The following is a 16,881-nucleotide window of genomic DNA, read 5'->3' as shown; positions in this document are numbered from 1 at the left end:
AATAAATAAGTAAATAAATAAATAAATATTTTAAAAAAATCACCTGGCTATTTTTGACGAGTATTTCAGCTGGATCACTAGTGCTCATGGTCTTCAGGGAAAACACTCTCTCCTGTTTTGGATGGGCTTTGGAGGTATTCACAGGAAGCTCTTCTCCATTGTCTTTTTCTAGTTCTTCTGTGTCCTGCAGAAGAACGCAGCCTGTGAGGTTAAACTTCATTCTTTACTGATTAAAATTCATTTTGTTCCAGACATCCTGAGAAAACAAATTCACTTAAAATAGGTGTCCAAGCCAGGTAAGGTGAGATCGTGCCTGTAATCCCTACACCTGGAGGTCAAGGCCAGCCTGGACGGGAGTGCAATCCTGTCTCAAATCCTGTCCCCTTAAATTACATATACTAACACCCGCCATCCCCAGACTGGGAACCATTCTAATTAAATAATCCAACTCAAAGAGAATAAACTAACATTCAATTTAAAAGGCGCATACAGCAAAGAGGCTGATAATGGAAACAAGACTTTAAAAATTTCTAAAGTCCTGCCTAAGTTTTAATGCTTCCTGTGTTCATTGTTTAGACTTAAAGTTTCAAGGCATGGCAATGTCAGACTCTATGCCTGTTCTAACAGCTGCCGGAGAGGACGGCAAGAGTTCCCTTCCTGGCAGTGAGAGGGCTCAGTGGGTAAAGGTACTTGCTACCACGCCCAACAACCTGAGTCTGATCCCCAGCACTCACCCAGTAGAGACAATCCACTTCCCAGAAGTTGGCCTCTGACCTCCACCACATGCTGTGGCACAGGTACAGACAAACACACATAAGCAAATGCCACTTAAAAATTCTCTGTGTGTTTTCCATCTTTACGTGGTTTTATTTTTTCTCAAATTTCATTTTTAATTGATTTTTATTGAGCTCTACATTTTCCTCTGCCCTCCTCCCTGCCTCTCCCCTCCCTTTCAACCCTCTCCCAAAGTCCCCATGCTCCCCGCCCAATTTACTCAGGAGATCCTGTCTTTTTCTATTTCCCCCAATATTGCTGTCTCTATGGAATGTGATATGACAGCAACTCAAAATTCAGGTGTGAATTTAAGGTCAGCACACAGCTGAACCCAAAGTTCATTGATCTGGTGAGACTGGCTAGACAATGAGCTTCAGGGACCTGACATCTCAGACCTCATCCTTCCTTGATGAGGCTGAGACTACATGCACGCAACACCATGTCCACCTTTTCTGTGGGCTCTGGAGATCCAAACTCAAGCATTGTGCTTGTATAGCAGGTACTTTATCAAATGATACACCTCCCAAATCCCTGCCTATCTTCATGATGAACTAGTAATTTCATTGATAAAAAAAATGGTTCTCTAGGAATAGTCAGAGACTAGGGAGGGGGAAGAGTTCAGGTAGGACTCAGGAAAAAGTGATGCTTTCTGGAGATATAGCACCCTTGACCCCACTGATGCAGAGTGACAGGTGGCTGGTGGCAGCCTCCAACCTGGTGGACTACTTCTGAAGAATATGGAAGGTCATGGTTAGCTGGCAGTATGGAGAGAGCCAAAAAGTGGTGTTGGCTGGTTTTGGAGACAGGAAACAGACTAAGACGTTCCTGGGGGGTGTTCCCACCTGAAGAGGAGGATTAGAAAGCAGGTAGAGAGGGAAACAGAAGTGGACTTCAGTCTGTTTCACCCGCGTGCTGGCGAAGCTAAAGGCATATGCACAGAAGCTCTGTGTGACCTTGTGTTGCCTTTCCTGCCTCATCATTCCATAATAAAAAGTACACGTGCAATTTGATTTAGTTTTAAAGGTGTAAATCTCTGACATATTTTTTAGGATAATACAATTCTTAAAAAAATTATTTATTTATTAATATTTTATGTATGAGTGCTCTACATGTATGCCTGCATGACAAAAGAGGGCATCAGACCCTATTACAGATGGTTGTGAGTCACCAAAGTAGTTGCTAGGAATTGAACTCAGAACCTCTGGAAGAGAAGCCAGTGCTCTTAACTGCTGAGCCATCTCTCCAGTCCCAGGGTAATACAATTTTTATTATACTAATATTATGTAGCAGTTCCCTAACATGCCCAACTTTCTTTTAAACTCACTGGAGAGGGCAGGAGAGATGGCTGAGCAGCTAGGATCACTTGTTGCTCTAAGAGAACTGGGTTCGATTACCATCATCCACATGGTGGTTCACAACCATCCGTAACTTCAGTTCCAGGGAATCTGATAGCCTTTTCTGACCTCAGTGGACACTAGGATACATGTGGCACACATACACACATGCAGGCAGAACATACATTTTACAGATGGTCACACGCTGCCATTCATCTCTACATATTCTTAGTGTCTTCATCACCTTTCCATATCACCCACAATGGGTGTACCACAACCAACACTCACTGGTGATGAACTTTACCTGTGAGAGAGCGTTATCTTCACCTTGCTTCTTCTTTTTCTTTTTCTTCTTTTTAGATTTTCCAGTTGGAAGAACTCCCTCTCCTTTTTCTTTATCATCATCTGAGACCTGATGTTAAAAGCACAATACTGAAGTAAACTCCACTGGCTACACTTATATTACAACAATTACTGTGAAATAATTTCAGTTATGTTTGGTCTTTATTTTCCAAAATCTAAATAAGAATAAGCTACGACAAACAAAATTTTAATAAAACATTACTTAAAAACTCATTGGATGAAAACAGGACTTTAGATCCCGTCGTTATCATACTCCCAGGAAAGGACTACTACCTTGAATTCTGTGTCCATTCAATTCCCTATAAATTTAGGTAGGACAAAATTTTATAGAAATATACAGTATCACTTAGATCTTGCTCAAAGCTTTAGTGCATTTTCAAGTATCTATTCATATTTAATTTAATATAGCTTTAATTCATCCCTTTTTGCTTTTCCTTGTCTTTGCCAGTGTGAAGAACTGAACCTAAGGCTTTGCACATTTACTAGGCAAGAGATCTAACACAGAGCAGCACAAATCTCCCCATTTCTCTCTAGACCTCAAACTTTACTCTAGATCCTTCTCATTTACAGGTATATTAAAGCAGAGGCTAGCAAATTATGATCCATCTCAAGGCCAACTTCCTCCAACCCCGGTGTATATATACATACACGCGTGCTTATCTGTGTTTGTATGACTAGTCCCATTTGTACCATGGCACTGGCATGGAAGTCAGAGGGCAACTTAGGTGTTACTTCATGTCTTGCATCTTAAGACAGAATCTTTTTATTGTTCAATGCTACGTATTGGCTCTCTCTTGTCTCTACCCCCCACCTTGCTATAGAATCACAGTGATTAAAGATCTGTGCTACTTTATAAAAAAAAAAAAAAAAAAAAAAGATCTGTGCTACCAGGTGTGGCTTCATGTGAGTTCTGGGGATTTAACTCAGGTCTCAGCACTTTACCAGACCTCCTCAGCCCTCCCCATGCTATGTGTACAAATGAAGTTCATTTCTATTCTGTCCAAACGTTATTTGCAGAGCACAGGAACACATCAGAATTCATGGCAGTCTGCCACCTGTGCTAAAATCTCTATCACCACTGCCCCCATACTGTGTGTTGCTGTTACCTACTGCCTCTCCTCCAGTCCTATCTACCTAGTTTTTCCTCTGAACCTTTTATTTGCTAGTACTTCTCTCTGGGGGAAAAAAAGGTTATGTGTGTGATGTTTTGCTGGTCTGTGCACCAGATTGATGTGTTTGGTGCCTGAGGTGTTGGATACCTTGGGGATTGGAGTTACAGATGGTTGTGAGTCACCAAGTGGGTGTTGGGAATCAAATCTGGTCCTCTGTAAAGAGCAGCCAATGATTTTAACCCTTGAGCCACATCACTCCAGTCCCCAACACTAACCTCTTAAGTACTCAATTTTCTGAAATACGGCTTTTAGCTCATGATTTTTTTTAGATAAGGACTGAACCCAGGGCATTGTACACGCTAAGCACATGCTCTAAAACAGTTATACCCCTAACCCTGACTCCAAAATCTGTAATGAAAATGATCTAAATTCCCAGGAAGTAAATACAGCGACAATCTTCAGGCCTAATGTCCCTAGCCATTCTGCTGCTCCCCCCCCCCACAGGGTTTCTCTGTGGCTTTGGTTCCTGTCCTGGAACTAGCTCTGTAGATCAGGCTGGCCTCGAACTCAGAGATCCGCCTGTCTCTGCCTCCCAAGTGCTGGGATTAAAGGCGTGTGCCACCACTGCCCGGCTCAATCTGCTATTTCTTATATTGTTCAACATGTCCTCCTTCCTGAGACTCAATTGTCTCTGCCTCTGTGGCCCATGTTGACATGTGCTTATTTTGGAATTCACTCTATAAACCAGGCTGCCCTTGTACTTCCAGAGATCTGCCTGCATCTGCCTTTCGGTAGATGGGATTAAAGGTGTGTGTCACTGATTCCTGGCAGTCCTCTGTCTCTTTAACAAATAATCATCACTTAATTCCTTATACTTACTCTTTGATCATTAGGGACCGGTTCCTGGGACTTCAGAAGTGAAGCTCTTTCTTCATCTACCCAGTTTCCCCACTCCTCTGCTGGTGCATTCCAGTCTGAGCTGGGATCAGCAGAAGACAAACCATCTAAAAGTTAACAATGTGAATTAGTTATCTGTCATTCTGCCAGAAGCTAAAATTCAAACACTAAAAATCCTTTATGTTGAATTATGCTGTAATTTAAAACTATTCTTCTACCCCCTGGGCATATTTTAAGAGCTAGCAAAAAGTGGAAATGTGATAGCCTTTGTCCAAATGCTGCTAGGCACAAGATTAAGCGAAACTTTTAGATCCGCGAGACACACTTATTAGTTATTAACGTGACTGCCTTTGTCAATCTTCTAAACCTGCACTTTTCCCTCTGTCCATCTTTAACCTAGCCTAAGGTCTGGGCATATTTTTGTAACCAATTTGTTTTCAAATTCTATACCCTCAGGTCACCTTGTAATACACTTCCTCCCATCTTTATAAGCTTTTTAAGATTTAGGTTCTTCAAACATCGACAAACTGCTTTCTTTCCTCTTCTATTAGTTACTGATGACTCTAAAAGTATTCGAGAACTCGCAGGGCTTGGGCAGCCTAATCTCAAAAACAGCTTCACTCTGTCTGAATTCCTGTCTTTCACTCCAGAAGCACTAATATTTTACTTAGGAAGCTACCACTGGTCAATGCACAAGCCTACAATTTTCCTTGGCGAAGTGATTCCCAGAGGGGATGCTTCTCTCTCCTCCCTGTAAACCATCCACTCCCACATACACTCTTATAGTATCTGCTTACAGTCAAGTTTTAAGATAACAGAGGTTATACTTTACTTCCAAATGGTCACAAGTCTTCCTTTCCTAGCATTGTTTAACTGAAAGAAGTCCAATAATTTCCCATAATTTCTTAATGCTACTACTACTAATAAATACTAAGCTATATATAGATTTCACTGCTTCTGGGATTTCTAATCTGTTCCGGTGACCTGTTCCTAGTGTAATGCCAAACATGACTAGGACGTATTTTAGGATCAAGGAGACAAATTTGCCTATTTTATGCTTAATGCCATTTTAGTTTTCCGAGGCTAACTTTTTACTTTTATAGGAAAGATACTCATAGATCTTCATAAAAGTTTTAACACACATTTGAGAAGACCAAATAATGATCTGAGAGAACACTCACAGAAAATAACAAACAAAAAAACAAAACAAAGAAAAGCCAAAACACAAAACCTTTTGTCCATTATGATCACAAATTTGTGAGAAAGATACATATCAATAGCAAGTATATCTTCTCAGAATTGAAGTTCATCTACTCGTGGGACAGTTCCTTATTAGGCTCTAACCACACAGCAGAACCACATTAAGTAGGTTCAATAGTCAAAAACAATTAAGTGTGCAGAAGCCACTATGCAGCTAATGGTCTAACTGTTCTGTGGAGATGCGTAAACCTGAGAAGATAGTGGCACATTCTACCAGAGGACTGTGGAAAACAGAACGGCGGGGTTGGGCTAAGTCTCAAGACGATAGAAGGCTTTTAAATAAGCAGAACTTTTGGTCAGGAAAATGAGCAACAAGTGATTACAAGTGTGAAGTATGCTATAGAAAAGGCAATCCTTTCCTGTCTCAAAATTTATTATCACGTATCACAAGCAGATGGATATGACGTTCTGCCAGTACTAATTCAGAGGTTAAGAACATGGGCTGTATTGTGAAACAAATGTCCATTAATAACCCTTTATCACTTAATGTAATGTAACTGGTCAAAACCCCTCCCCCTTTTGTCTTTTTTTTTTTTCCCCAAGACAGGACTTTTCTGTGTATCCTTGGCTTACACTGTAGACTAGGTTGGCCTCGAATTCAGATATATTTACTTCTGCCTCCAAGTGCTGGGACAAAAGGCATTCACCACCAGATCCGGCTTTTTCTTCTTTTTCTTTTCTTCTTTTCTTTTCTTTGAGACATGCACCACCCTACCTGGCTAAATTTCTTAATCTTAAGGGGCTCTATACCAACTCCATGCAGTTCTGACAGGATGATGTAAGATGCAGTAAAAGATCAACAAGGACAGCTACTGTGTGATCAATGGTGACATTAAAATCAGTTAAAACTGATGGATTTTGGAGAAATCTCCATGAGATATACTTCTTTTTGTTTTAAATGCTAAGGATTCAACTCAGTGCCTTGCCCATAACAGGCAAATGTCCTACAATGACTACATCCCAACTCCAATAATATATAATAGTTGATATATCTTAAATACAGTCATTTTATAAGCACAAACAGATGAGTCAACGGCTCATCTTATACCAGCATTTGCTAACGATACTGCTAGAGGATTTCAAATGTAAGAGTATCACTGTGAGGAAACTCATTGATGAAAAGCTCTGGAAACTTGTCCATTAGCCATTTCTCTAAGACTGTCTGCCAGGAAAGAAACTATGTAAAGAACAACTAAATATGCAGCATATTAACACATGCTCTTTCCTTAAAGAATACTATAGGATATGTGGAGAGGAACAAAATCTAGTTTAATACTTAGTGAATTCAAGTTTGGGAAACTGTACTCTCTGGTTTAATTTCTGTAAAAACATTAACAGAAACATAAATCTGTCCTGACTACATAAAATCCTATGCTATTTTTCTCTCTACTACATAGAGATTCATTTTTTTAATTAACTGGGTCAAATAAGCTACTTAATAATTTAACAACCCAAATTTAAACACTATTACCCAGACATTTTTCAATGAATAATGCTTAAGATTCATAGGTTTAATGTGTTAATAAAATATGTAGTTTTTGTCTGTTTTGGTAGTGATGGAATTTGAACATGGCTCTGAGCATGCTAGGCAAGAACTCTACCAATGAGTCATATCCCCTGCCCTTATGAACTTCTTAAACATAGTTTTCTTGAAAATGACTCATAGTGTGGTCTTATTCATTTATTAAACAGAGCAATTTCCCTACCCCAAAATTTTTACATGAGTCTGCCAATGCCTTCTAATACAGAGCTGTATTAAAATATTTATGTATATATGTATACACACATATGTATATATTATATGGGTAAGGAATTTATTTCTTCATTTTAATCTGCTCGGGAAATAATGTTTTGGGTTCAAGAAAGAACTGCTAGATTCAATCTGAAGACCAGCTATCTTTTTTGAGACAGGGTTTCTCTTTCTGTGTAGCCCTGGCTGTCCTGGAACTCACTTTGTAGACCAGACTGCCTCTATGCCTATCTGGCAAGGGACCAGCTATTTCTATCAGAAAACTTCTGTAAACAGTAGGTTATTCTCCATTCAATCCTCCACTGAGTAGCCTTTTTCTCACTTGGCTTCCCTCTTACCATCAAGTTAATTTGCCCCATTGCTGCTGTTGGTGGTCCTTTTGATCACAGCAGACCCCAGGTTTCTAAACGTTTACTATGGATTAGAGACCAGTGGCTTTCCAGGAACATTCCAAGCAGCAGATTGGGACCACTGAAGCATGCTGCCTTATGGACCGAGTAATGACTAGGTGTTGCCCCACAATGATAGATAGTTATTAAGAGATTGTTGATCTTAATTTGTGACAAACTGGTATTAGAAGCAAACACAATACACCATACAATGCATTCTATAAATTCAGGAGTGATAATTAAATTCAACGAATACAACCCCCCCAAAAAACCAAATAAAAATCCAAACCAAAGTCACGTTAAAGATGACACACACATATATACACACAAAAAAAATTCAGACAAAATGAAAAATAAATTTTGTATGTAGAAGGCTGTCAATATGGCACAGCAAACTTGAAGATGTGTTCTTGATTTTATATATATAAAATAGATATAAACATATAAAAAATCTTGATTATATATATGTATATGTATAGAATTTCTCTTACAATAGAGTCTCAAATAGTTCAGGTTAGCCTTGAACTTGACACACCATGTAGTCAAGAAAGATCTTGAATTCCCGATCCTCCTGCTTCTTTGTGTGCTTCATCCCAAGTACTGGGGTTATACTTATCGACCCCCACATGCAGTAGGTATGTAATGAGTGAAACCCACATAGTATATGCATATAAATACAAATGCATATAAATGTTTTGTTCTGCTTTTTGAGACAGGGTTTCTCTATGTAGTACTGGCTGTCCTGGACTCACTTTATAGACCAAGCTGGCCTCAACTTAAACAGCTCCACCTGCCTCTGCCTCCTGAGTGCTGGGATAAAAAGTGTGTGACACCATTTTTTTCTATAGTTTAATTTTATGTAATGTATGTTTACCTGCTTCGTGTATACCATGTGCGCCATGGCCATGAAGGCCAGAAAAGGGTATCAGATCCCTTGGAACTGGAGTAACAGATAGTTGTGAGCAATCATGTTAGTGCTGGAACTGAATCCCTGAGCCATCTCTCTAGACCCACCAGGATCAAACCCATAAGATTAACACTTATCTATTTATTCATTTGTGTGTGTACGTGTGTAGAAATGAAATGAACCAGTTCTCTGCCATCATGTGGGTTTTAGGGATCAAACTCAGGTTGTAAGCGTTGGAGGCAAGTGCCCTTACCCTCTAAAACATCCTGTCTAACACACCTGGCTTTAAGGATCTAATATATGTGACTTTCCTTTTTTAAGCAGCGAACAATAGTTTTTGTATTAGAAAACCAGCATACAGGTAAGGTAAAATGTCTAGCAGGACAGCCTGTAGCTGCTGGCTCAGTGGTCTTTAATCTCAGAAGCTCAGATTCCTTACTGCTGCTTTCCTAGTTCCGCAATGAAGAGATGATTATTTTTCTTAAAAGCAGCAGAGACAATTTCTCTTTAAAACCCATTCTTTTGCAACTGTATACAACTTGATACATTATAACTTATAGAGTTTTCCCAAAACGATTCAAAGTAGACAGAACGGATTCTGTTCTGTTTTACAGTTCAATATAGATTCCAAAACAAATGATAAAGCTCAAAACATGAAATACTGAATTTTAGACCCAGGATTAAAACTAAATTTTCCAAACAAGCATCCTTAGCTGGACATGGTGGTACACACCTGTAATCTGAGAGTCTAAGACTGAGAGTTTAAAGTCAGCCGGCGACAAAGTGAGACCATGTCTAAAAAAACAAACCAAGACAACAAAGAACAAAATAAACAGCCTTCCCTCTCATGTTAATCTTTAGACATGGGCCCCTCTATCTTTCTAACCTAATATCCATAAATGTGTAAGGACTGCTTCAGCCACTGTGTTACAAAGCTCACCTCCATGATTACCACTGTCATTGTGACTGCACACCCAGGAGTTACAGATAACAGGGGGACCAAGACTAGCAAGGCCTGACCCCACCCTTTAACTAGCTGTTTGTGTGGTCTGCAGAAAGAGACTTCTTTTGCTTCACTTTCTTTATCTGAAAAGTGTGAGGGAAAATAGTATCTGCTTATTACAACTGTTTTAAGTATTAAGTGAGGTGATAATGAACAGAAACCCGATACCAGTCCCGGGCAGACAGCCTTTTATCATCATTACACTAAACACTCTGTAAAGAACTGCAGTACTGGGATGATGGTGCATGCCTTTAATCCCAGCTCTTGGGAAGCACAGTAGGTGTATCACTATGAATTCTAGGCTATCCAGCCTGGTCTACAAGAGCTACTTCCAGGATAGGAACCAAAAACTACGGAGAAATCCTGTCTCAGGGAAAAAAAAAAAAAAAAAGTAATCAAGTTTCTCTTTCAGGAGGTTTCAACACAAAAAAATTAAAATAAGGTCAAAGTAAAAAAAAATTCAGAAGATAATTTTAAAAATTAATTAAAAAACTTTTACACGGGGCTGGAGAGATGGCTCAGTGGTTAAGAGCATTGCCTGCTCTTCCAAAGGTTCTGAGTTCAATTCCCGGCAACCACATGGTGGCTCACAACCATCTGGAATGAGGTCTGGTGCCCTCTTCTGGTCTGCAGACATACACACAGATAGAATATTGTATACATAATAAATAAATAAACTTTTACACGAGAACATGAAATCTATACTTTCTTTTCTAAAACAACAAGACCAAAATGATGGGATATTTACAAGGTAGGAAAGAATGCAGCAAAAAGGAAATTTAGAGGAAAGAATAAATTCTGAAAATTGGACTTATGGGGGAGGGGGCTTAGAAGTCGGTAATTTAAAATAAAGATGGTGAGCTTTTCAATATGAAGACCATACTATTTTCCCCTTTCTTACTTTATCTTTGAGACAGAGTCTTGTATATAGCCTTGTCTGGCTGAAACTCCCACCTACACAGACCAGACTCGGCCTTGCCTCTGCCTCCTGGCAGAATAGCTCATTCCACAATGCCAAGCTTGCTTTATCTTTCTTTTAAAGGTTTCTCTGTTCAGCCCTGGCTGGTCTTTCCATCTGTCTCTGCCTCTTGAGTTCTGGGATTAAAAGCATGTGCAGCCACCACCACTGAGATGATTCTCTTTTAAACGTATGTTTTCATTGGAAATTGGGCTGTGAAAGTGGTTGTTTACTAGCACAAAAATGTGCACACAAATAACTCAAAGCCACTGCTATAGACACCATTCCTTCTTTTATAATAAATCCAGAGAAATAGAATTATTCATTTAAAACAGAAAAATTTAAAAATTAGTCCTACAGAACAATTATAAGAAAGACTGCCTCAGTAATAATGGAAAGTTAGATTTAATCCCACAGGTATCCAGAATCAAATTCCAAGTAGTATAGGAGTGTCAGATTATATTACTATGACCTTGAAAGGGTAGAAACTAGGATTAAAATTAAGACATAAAGCATGAATTCAGGGTGTTACAAAGAAAATTCTGCAGAAAGTAACTGAAAAAAATTTAAAAGGACATACTTAACCCAGACCATTCATCATCGATATAGGGTTGATTACGGCTAACATCCCACTGATAATCAGAAGTGGTAGACTGAGAAACTGGCTCAGCAGTAGACCCTTAAATGAAAAATGAATGCAATAAAATTAAAAATGGGTTTTCCTAAGGATGTTTCATAACAATAGATCTATACTTTGCACATGGACTTTATTTCTCCTAAAAGGAAAATTTTAGACATAGCAAAAGTGTTAACTTAAAAGAAAAAGTAAAATTGAGGGCAATTTTAAATTAGGTATGATAATAATTAGATCTAATCCAATACCACCACTCATACCAACCAGAGTCTAATTTTTGTTATTTGCAAATGTTAAAATGTTGAAAAAAAAAAGCTCCATTTTTCTTAAAGGTAAGCAGTAAAACACAAAATTATGATGCTAGCTAGGTGCTTCAACATATGCACATGTCCTGAGAACTCAGAAAAACGATTAGAAAATGTTTGAGTTAGCTCAACTTTTAGACCATAGAAAGTTAAAGAAACAAACTTAATCAGAAAGGTGAGACAGAAAAGTCAAAAGTCAGAGACAAGAGTTGTCCCAAGCTCAAAGACTTTCGGTCAGGTACATTAGAGGGAGAGTGAGAAGGAAAGGTGGGGGGAAAGTGGGGCATCACAAGGTCTCTTAGGAACCTGATAAAAGCAGCGGTGGCCCAATACCAATGCCCAGAACTTTATGTAAAAATCTGAATATATTTTGGGGCACAACAGTCCATGCAAGTAAGGTCAAAACCCATTGTTCTATGGCTAAAATTAATTGAAAACGCAAATGAAAGCATTCTATCAGGTGCACAGAGACACATACACAATTTCACACGTGTAAGAGTCCTTAGGCGACTCTTATATTCACTTTGGATTCAGAGCTCCTTACTGATAGGAAAAAATGGTTAGGAAACACAGGTCCCTGGTTAGTGTAAATAAAACTAATGATCTCTTTCCCCCTCAGTCTTCACTAATTTATGAATTTCTACTTGCTTACAGACGAGCTTGCTAGCATTTCACTAATGATTAATTTCTCATTATATACTCAAAATAGTAATATCTTCTAATGTAAAATTTAGTAGACTACTCAACAAATGTGGTACTATGTAGCATATTAGGCACTCAGCTGCATAAATATAAACTTATCTTCAGTAGCCCCTACTGCTTTCTCAAAATCTATGTGTGTTGTATAGTTATCAAATGAAGGAAGCAATTAACTTACACTCTTGAAAATGAAGTGTGGTTGATGAGACCATGAGTTAGCAAACTGTCCCTTGTAGGCCAAGCCCAACCACTGATTTTCACTGGCTCATAAACTAAGAAGAACTTCATATATATTTGTTTTTTTTTTATCCTTGAGACAGGATTCCTCAGTATAACAACCCTCTCTGCCCTGGAATTTGCTCTGTAGACCAGCTGGCTTCAAACCCACAGAAATTTGCCTGCCTCTGCCTTCCAAGCCCTGGTGTGTGCCACATCTGGTCAAATTTCATTTACTTGGTTGAAAAAAAAAATCAAATGACCAGTGTTTTGAAGTCAGAAACACTCTTTGCCTATGTATTATCTCTGGTTGCTTTCTTGCTATCATGCACAGTTGACAGCTGTAACATAGGTTTTATGGCCTACAGAACCTAAACTACTTACTATTAGCTTTTACAGGAAGAGTCTGCTGTCCCTAATTCTAGGCTAGTGTTCCAGACACCATGAAGTAACATCATCAGTAAATGAAGTTCATGGAACCTATGCGACTCACGTAGTTTAAATGAAAAGTGCCCCCCACTTATGTAATATTTGTTTAACATATATAGCTTCTGCTGATTAATAAAAGACCTATCCATTTAAATGATGCTGGATTGACAGTATCACTAATAGTGTATACTCTGAATCAACAGGTCCCTAAAACACTATTATGTGTGTTCATATTATCTGAAAGGCTCACTTAAAAACTCATAATGAGAAACAAATGAATAGAAATATGGCAGATTCAACCAGAAGTTTGGTGGGCGCACTAGTAACTAGAGCATGGTCCTAGCCAAGTGGTTTTCAACCTGTGAGTTAGGACCCTTGGGGCTGTGTCAAATGACCCTTTCCAGGGATCACCTGAGACCACTGGAAAACAGACTGTTTACTATTCATAAAATTACAGCTAGGAAGTAGCAATGAAAATAATTTTATGGTCAGAGGTCACCACAACATGAGAAATTGTATTAAAGGGTTGTAGCATTAGGAAGGTTGAGAACCACTGTTCTAATCTAAAGGAGAAGGCCTTCTAGGAATATTTATGCTAATAAATTGCCAATGGTAGATCTAAGTCACTGGCACATGAGGACTTTGGTGTTCCCTACAACGTCAAGACCTTTGCTATTTCATATATTAATTATGTTGATAGCAATAACAAGTGCTAAAAGTAAACAGGAATGTTTGGTTAACTGAATGAAAGACTGCTTTCACATACCAGAGACAGCAGAGTTAAGTGAGAGAAGCAGAGTTCTGTGCAGAGGCACTCATCCCCCTAGCCACACTAGACCAAGCAGCTGGCAAAATAAAGAACGTCACTTGCAGTCTTCAATTTGCAACGAAACTTGAAAGATGTACAGATTTAATACTATGATAGCAATATTTAGAGATTATTTTAAAAATGAGAACCAATAATATAGCAATAGCTATTATTTACTGAGTGTCTACTATGTAGGTGGGTTCCCTATACACTGAGTTCTAATCCTTCCATCAACTCTGCTAGGCTGTTTTACAGCTAGCAAATCATTTGCTAATACTTAGAAAACTACTTAGCTATAACTAGAATTTAAAGTCAGTCAGTTTCCAAGCCTACTCTTTCCAACTTTATAAACTATGTCATTAACTATCATAATTTAAGCAACTACTTTAGAGGCACCAAACTTGGTAGCTGACATACATTACAATATTGACAATTACTTAAATACGAGGTATATATGGGTTATATAAATAAATGTCCACAAACTCCTAATAGGTCTGTCTGAACTAGTCTATCCTTATTCTATTGTGTCATGCTACTTTTTTTATTATTATTTTCAAGATATTTCTCTGAAAACAGAACATTTAGGTCAATAGGTCAATATACTGTGACCCTATGAGGTGTCTTAGTTTAAGTACATGGCCACACAATGACAAATCACCTAACATGCATTTTTAAGGTGCCTGTTACTAGACATGACTGTATTCTAAGGAGCACACACACACCTCTTCATAGCACAGTCAGTCATACCTGCCTTTCCTCAACAATCCATTACAAACTTAGTTTAATAGTTTTTTTTTTCCAATTTCAAAAGAATCCTGAATCCAGCTAGTGAAGGCCATCCATCTAACTGGCTATTTTATCTGTAACAACACTAGGCAAACACCACCTAATCTATGTTCTAATAGTGAAACTACATAGCTTCTCTAAGTAAACTAGAAATATATTACAAGGTCAGTATTCCCAACGTTGTTCCATAAAACCTGATCTTCTATAATATGAGATGACACTTTCTCTGTTGAAAATGATGGTATGGATTTAGGGACCACCTCTGTAAACAGACTTTGGTGTTTCCACAGTTTCTGGACCTCACAGTGAGGAGAGCAGACTTGGAACAATGATATTAGTTAATGAGCTGGAGTTTGCTTCCTGAGGGCATTAGTTTTTGAAAAGGACTAGAAAGCTAAGAGTAAGAAAAGAGGTTATGTTTTTTTCTTGCAAACTAACTTTCTGGTATTCAGTATTTCTCATATTAAGCTAAGTTATCAAAAATACCCACCATAAATAAAATAGAAAAAAACCTACATGTCTAAGCAGGGCACGGAGGCTCACAACTGTATTTCCAACACTTAAAGGGCACAGACAGGAGAACTGTCCATGAGTTCCAGGTCAGACTTGTCTGACAAAGCCAAAACCAAACCCCCAAAAGGAGAGAAAAAAATCAATTTACTATATGAGGACTTACAATTCAATTTAAAAAGTCAAAGAGCATAAAGCCATTGGACAAATGTCAAAGAACATGAATAGATAACCAGAAAAAAAAAAAACAGAAATGATCATTAATTAATTCACAAAAAAAATTTCCAATTGCATCAATGATTTAAAAGTCAACTAAATAATTCATGTATTTTTCACTTATCAACTCAGAAAAGACTAAAAAAAAGCCCAATTTGATAAGTAAAAAAATGATCAATAGGCATTTACACTGAGGATGAAGGTATCAGAGTAACTGACAATATGAACATATTCTCTTTAACATGTTCTCTTTAACAATTCATTCCCAAGAATCTATTCTAGAGAAATTCACTAAATGTAAGATTACCTAAAATAGTTTTTAAAAAGTCAGTTTCCAGTAATACAGAAATAGCTAAGTAAACTATGATATATTTAAATAATGTAGCACACAAGGCCATTAAGTAGACATGCTCACAACATGCTCATAACAACAAGTAAAACTTTCCTTACAAATTTGGGGATGGGAAAAAGAACATAAAAATGCACATTCAATTCAGTTTATGTTAAAACCAAAAACCATACATTGATGGAGGAAGGTCATTGGTTAATTATAATAAACCAACGAAGGGGAAGTGATGTGGGAGTGTCATATATCAATCTGTTGATTTCATTGGTTAAGTAATAAACACACTGCTTGGCCTCATAGCTTAGAACATAGATGGGAGGAGTAAACAGAATAGAATTCTGGGCGGAAGAGGAAGTGAGGTCAGACTCTGCTCTGCTCCCGGAGAGACTCAACAGCTCTGCACTCTGGATCAGAGGCGCCATGTTCAGCTCTCCCAGGTAGACTCGACAGCTCTGCTCTCTGGAGCAGAGATGCCAGGCTCCGCTCTCCCAGGCAACTCCAACCCAGGATGGATGGAGGCTAGAATCTTCCCGGTAAGCGCACCTTGGGGTGCTTACACGCATTATTAGAAATGGGTTAGTCCAGGTGCGAGAATTAGCCTGTAAGGGCTAGAGTTCATGGGCCAAGCAGTTGGTTTATTATAATTAACCAATGACCTTCCTCCATCATTACATAGTAGAGAAAAAAGCCCGTAAATACAAAGATTAATTATAGCTACCACTGGGTGGTGTGATGACATGTTTCCCTTTACCTATTTGCTGTTTTTCATATTTAATAAAGATTTCTTTTCCTATAACATATAAGCACATGTTGCTTAAAACGCAATGGCTCTCAATAGGGGAACTACTAATTTTTGCCATGAAAATCCATGGAAAAGATAATTCTAATAGTCATTTTTATAGACTATAAAAAATAAATCCTATAAACTTGCCTAGTATTTTATTTACACTCAATAAAACTACTAAAATCTATCACGTCTACTCACATATTATATTTATGAATTACTAAGAATATATAATTACATCAGCCATACTGAAGAACAAATGCGACAGAGAACGTAAAAACAGTATAGAGAGTACATGTTATTATTTGTGTTAGTTTCCACTTCTCTATTCTATGCATAGGGTCTGAGATAACTTAATTATCACTATTACTTCTGCATGGCAGGGCTAGTATTTCTTCTTC

General features: G+C 38.1%; 1 protein-coding gene across 3 annotated transcripts in view; it reads right to left on the bottom strand.

Annotated features, from left to right (window-relative positions):
- Mtdh (metadherin) overlaps positions 1–16,881 on the bottom strand; it is a 53,146-nt gene that overhangs the window by 5,987 nt on the left and 30,278 nt on the right. For 2 of the 3 annotated variants that reach the window (XM_050162359.1, XM_050162353.1), the window contains exons 7-10: positions 11,328–11,426; positions 4,463–4,587; positions 2,413–2,520; positions 44–184 (exon numbers count right to left, since the gene is read on the bottom strand). In XM_050162359.1, the coding sequence (XP_050018316.1) occupies positions 44–184; positions 2,413–2,520; positions 4,463–4,587; positions 11,328–11,426 (473 nt within the window). The remainder of the gene's footprint in view (positions 1–43; positions 185–2,412; positions 2,521–4,462; positions 4,588–11,327; positions 11,427–16,881) is intronic. The other variant, XM_050162369.1, reaches the window with a different exon arrangement.

The sequence above is a fragment of the Alexandromys fortis genome, unplaced genomic scaffold (genome assembly GCF_014885135.2).
Source record: "Alexandromys fortis isolate MF-2015 unplaced genomic scaffold, M_Fortis_MF-2015_v1.1 scaffold_17, whole genome shotgun sequence".
Classification (NCBI taxonomy): Eukaryota; Metazoa; Chordata; class Mammalia; order Rodentia; family Cricetidae; genus Alexandromys; species Alexandromys fortis.
The sequence above is the reverse complement of the archived record's forward strand: the minus strand, read 5'-3'. Positions and strand labels throughout refer to the sequence as shown.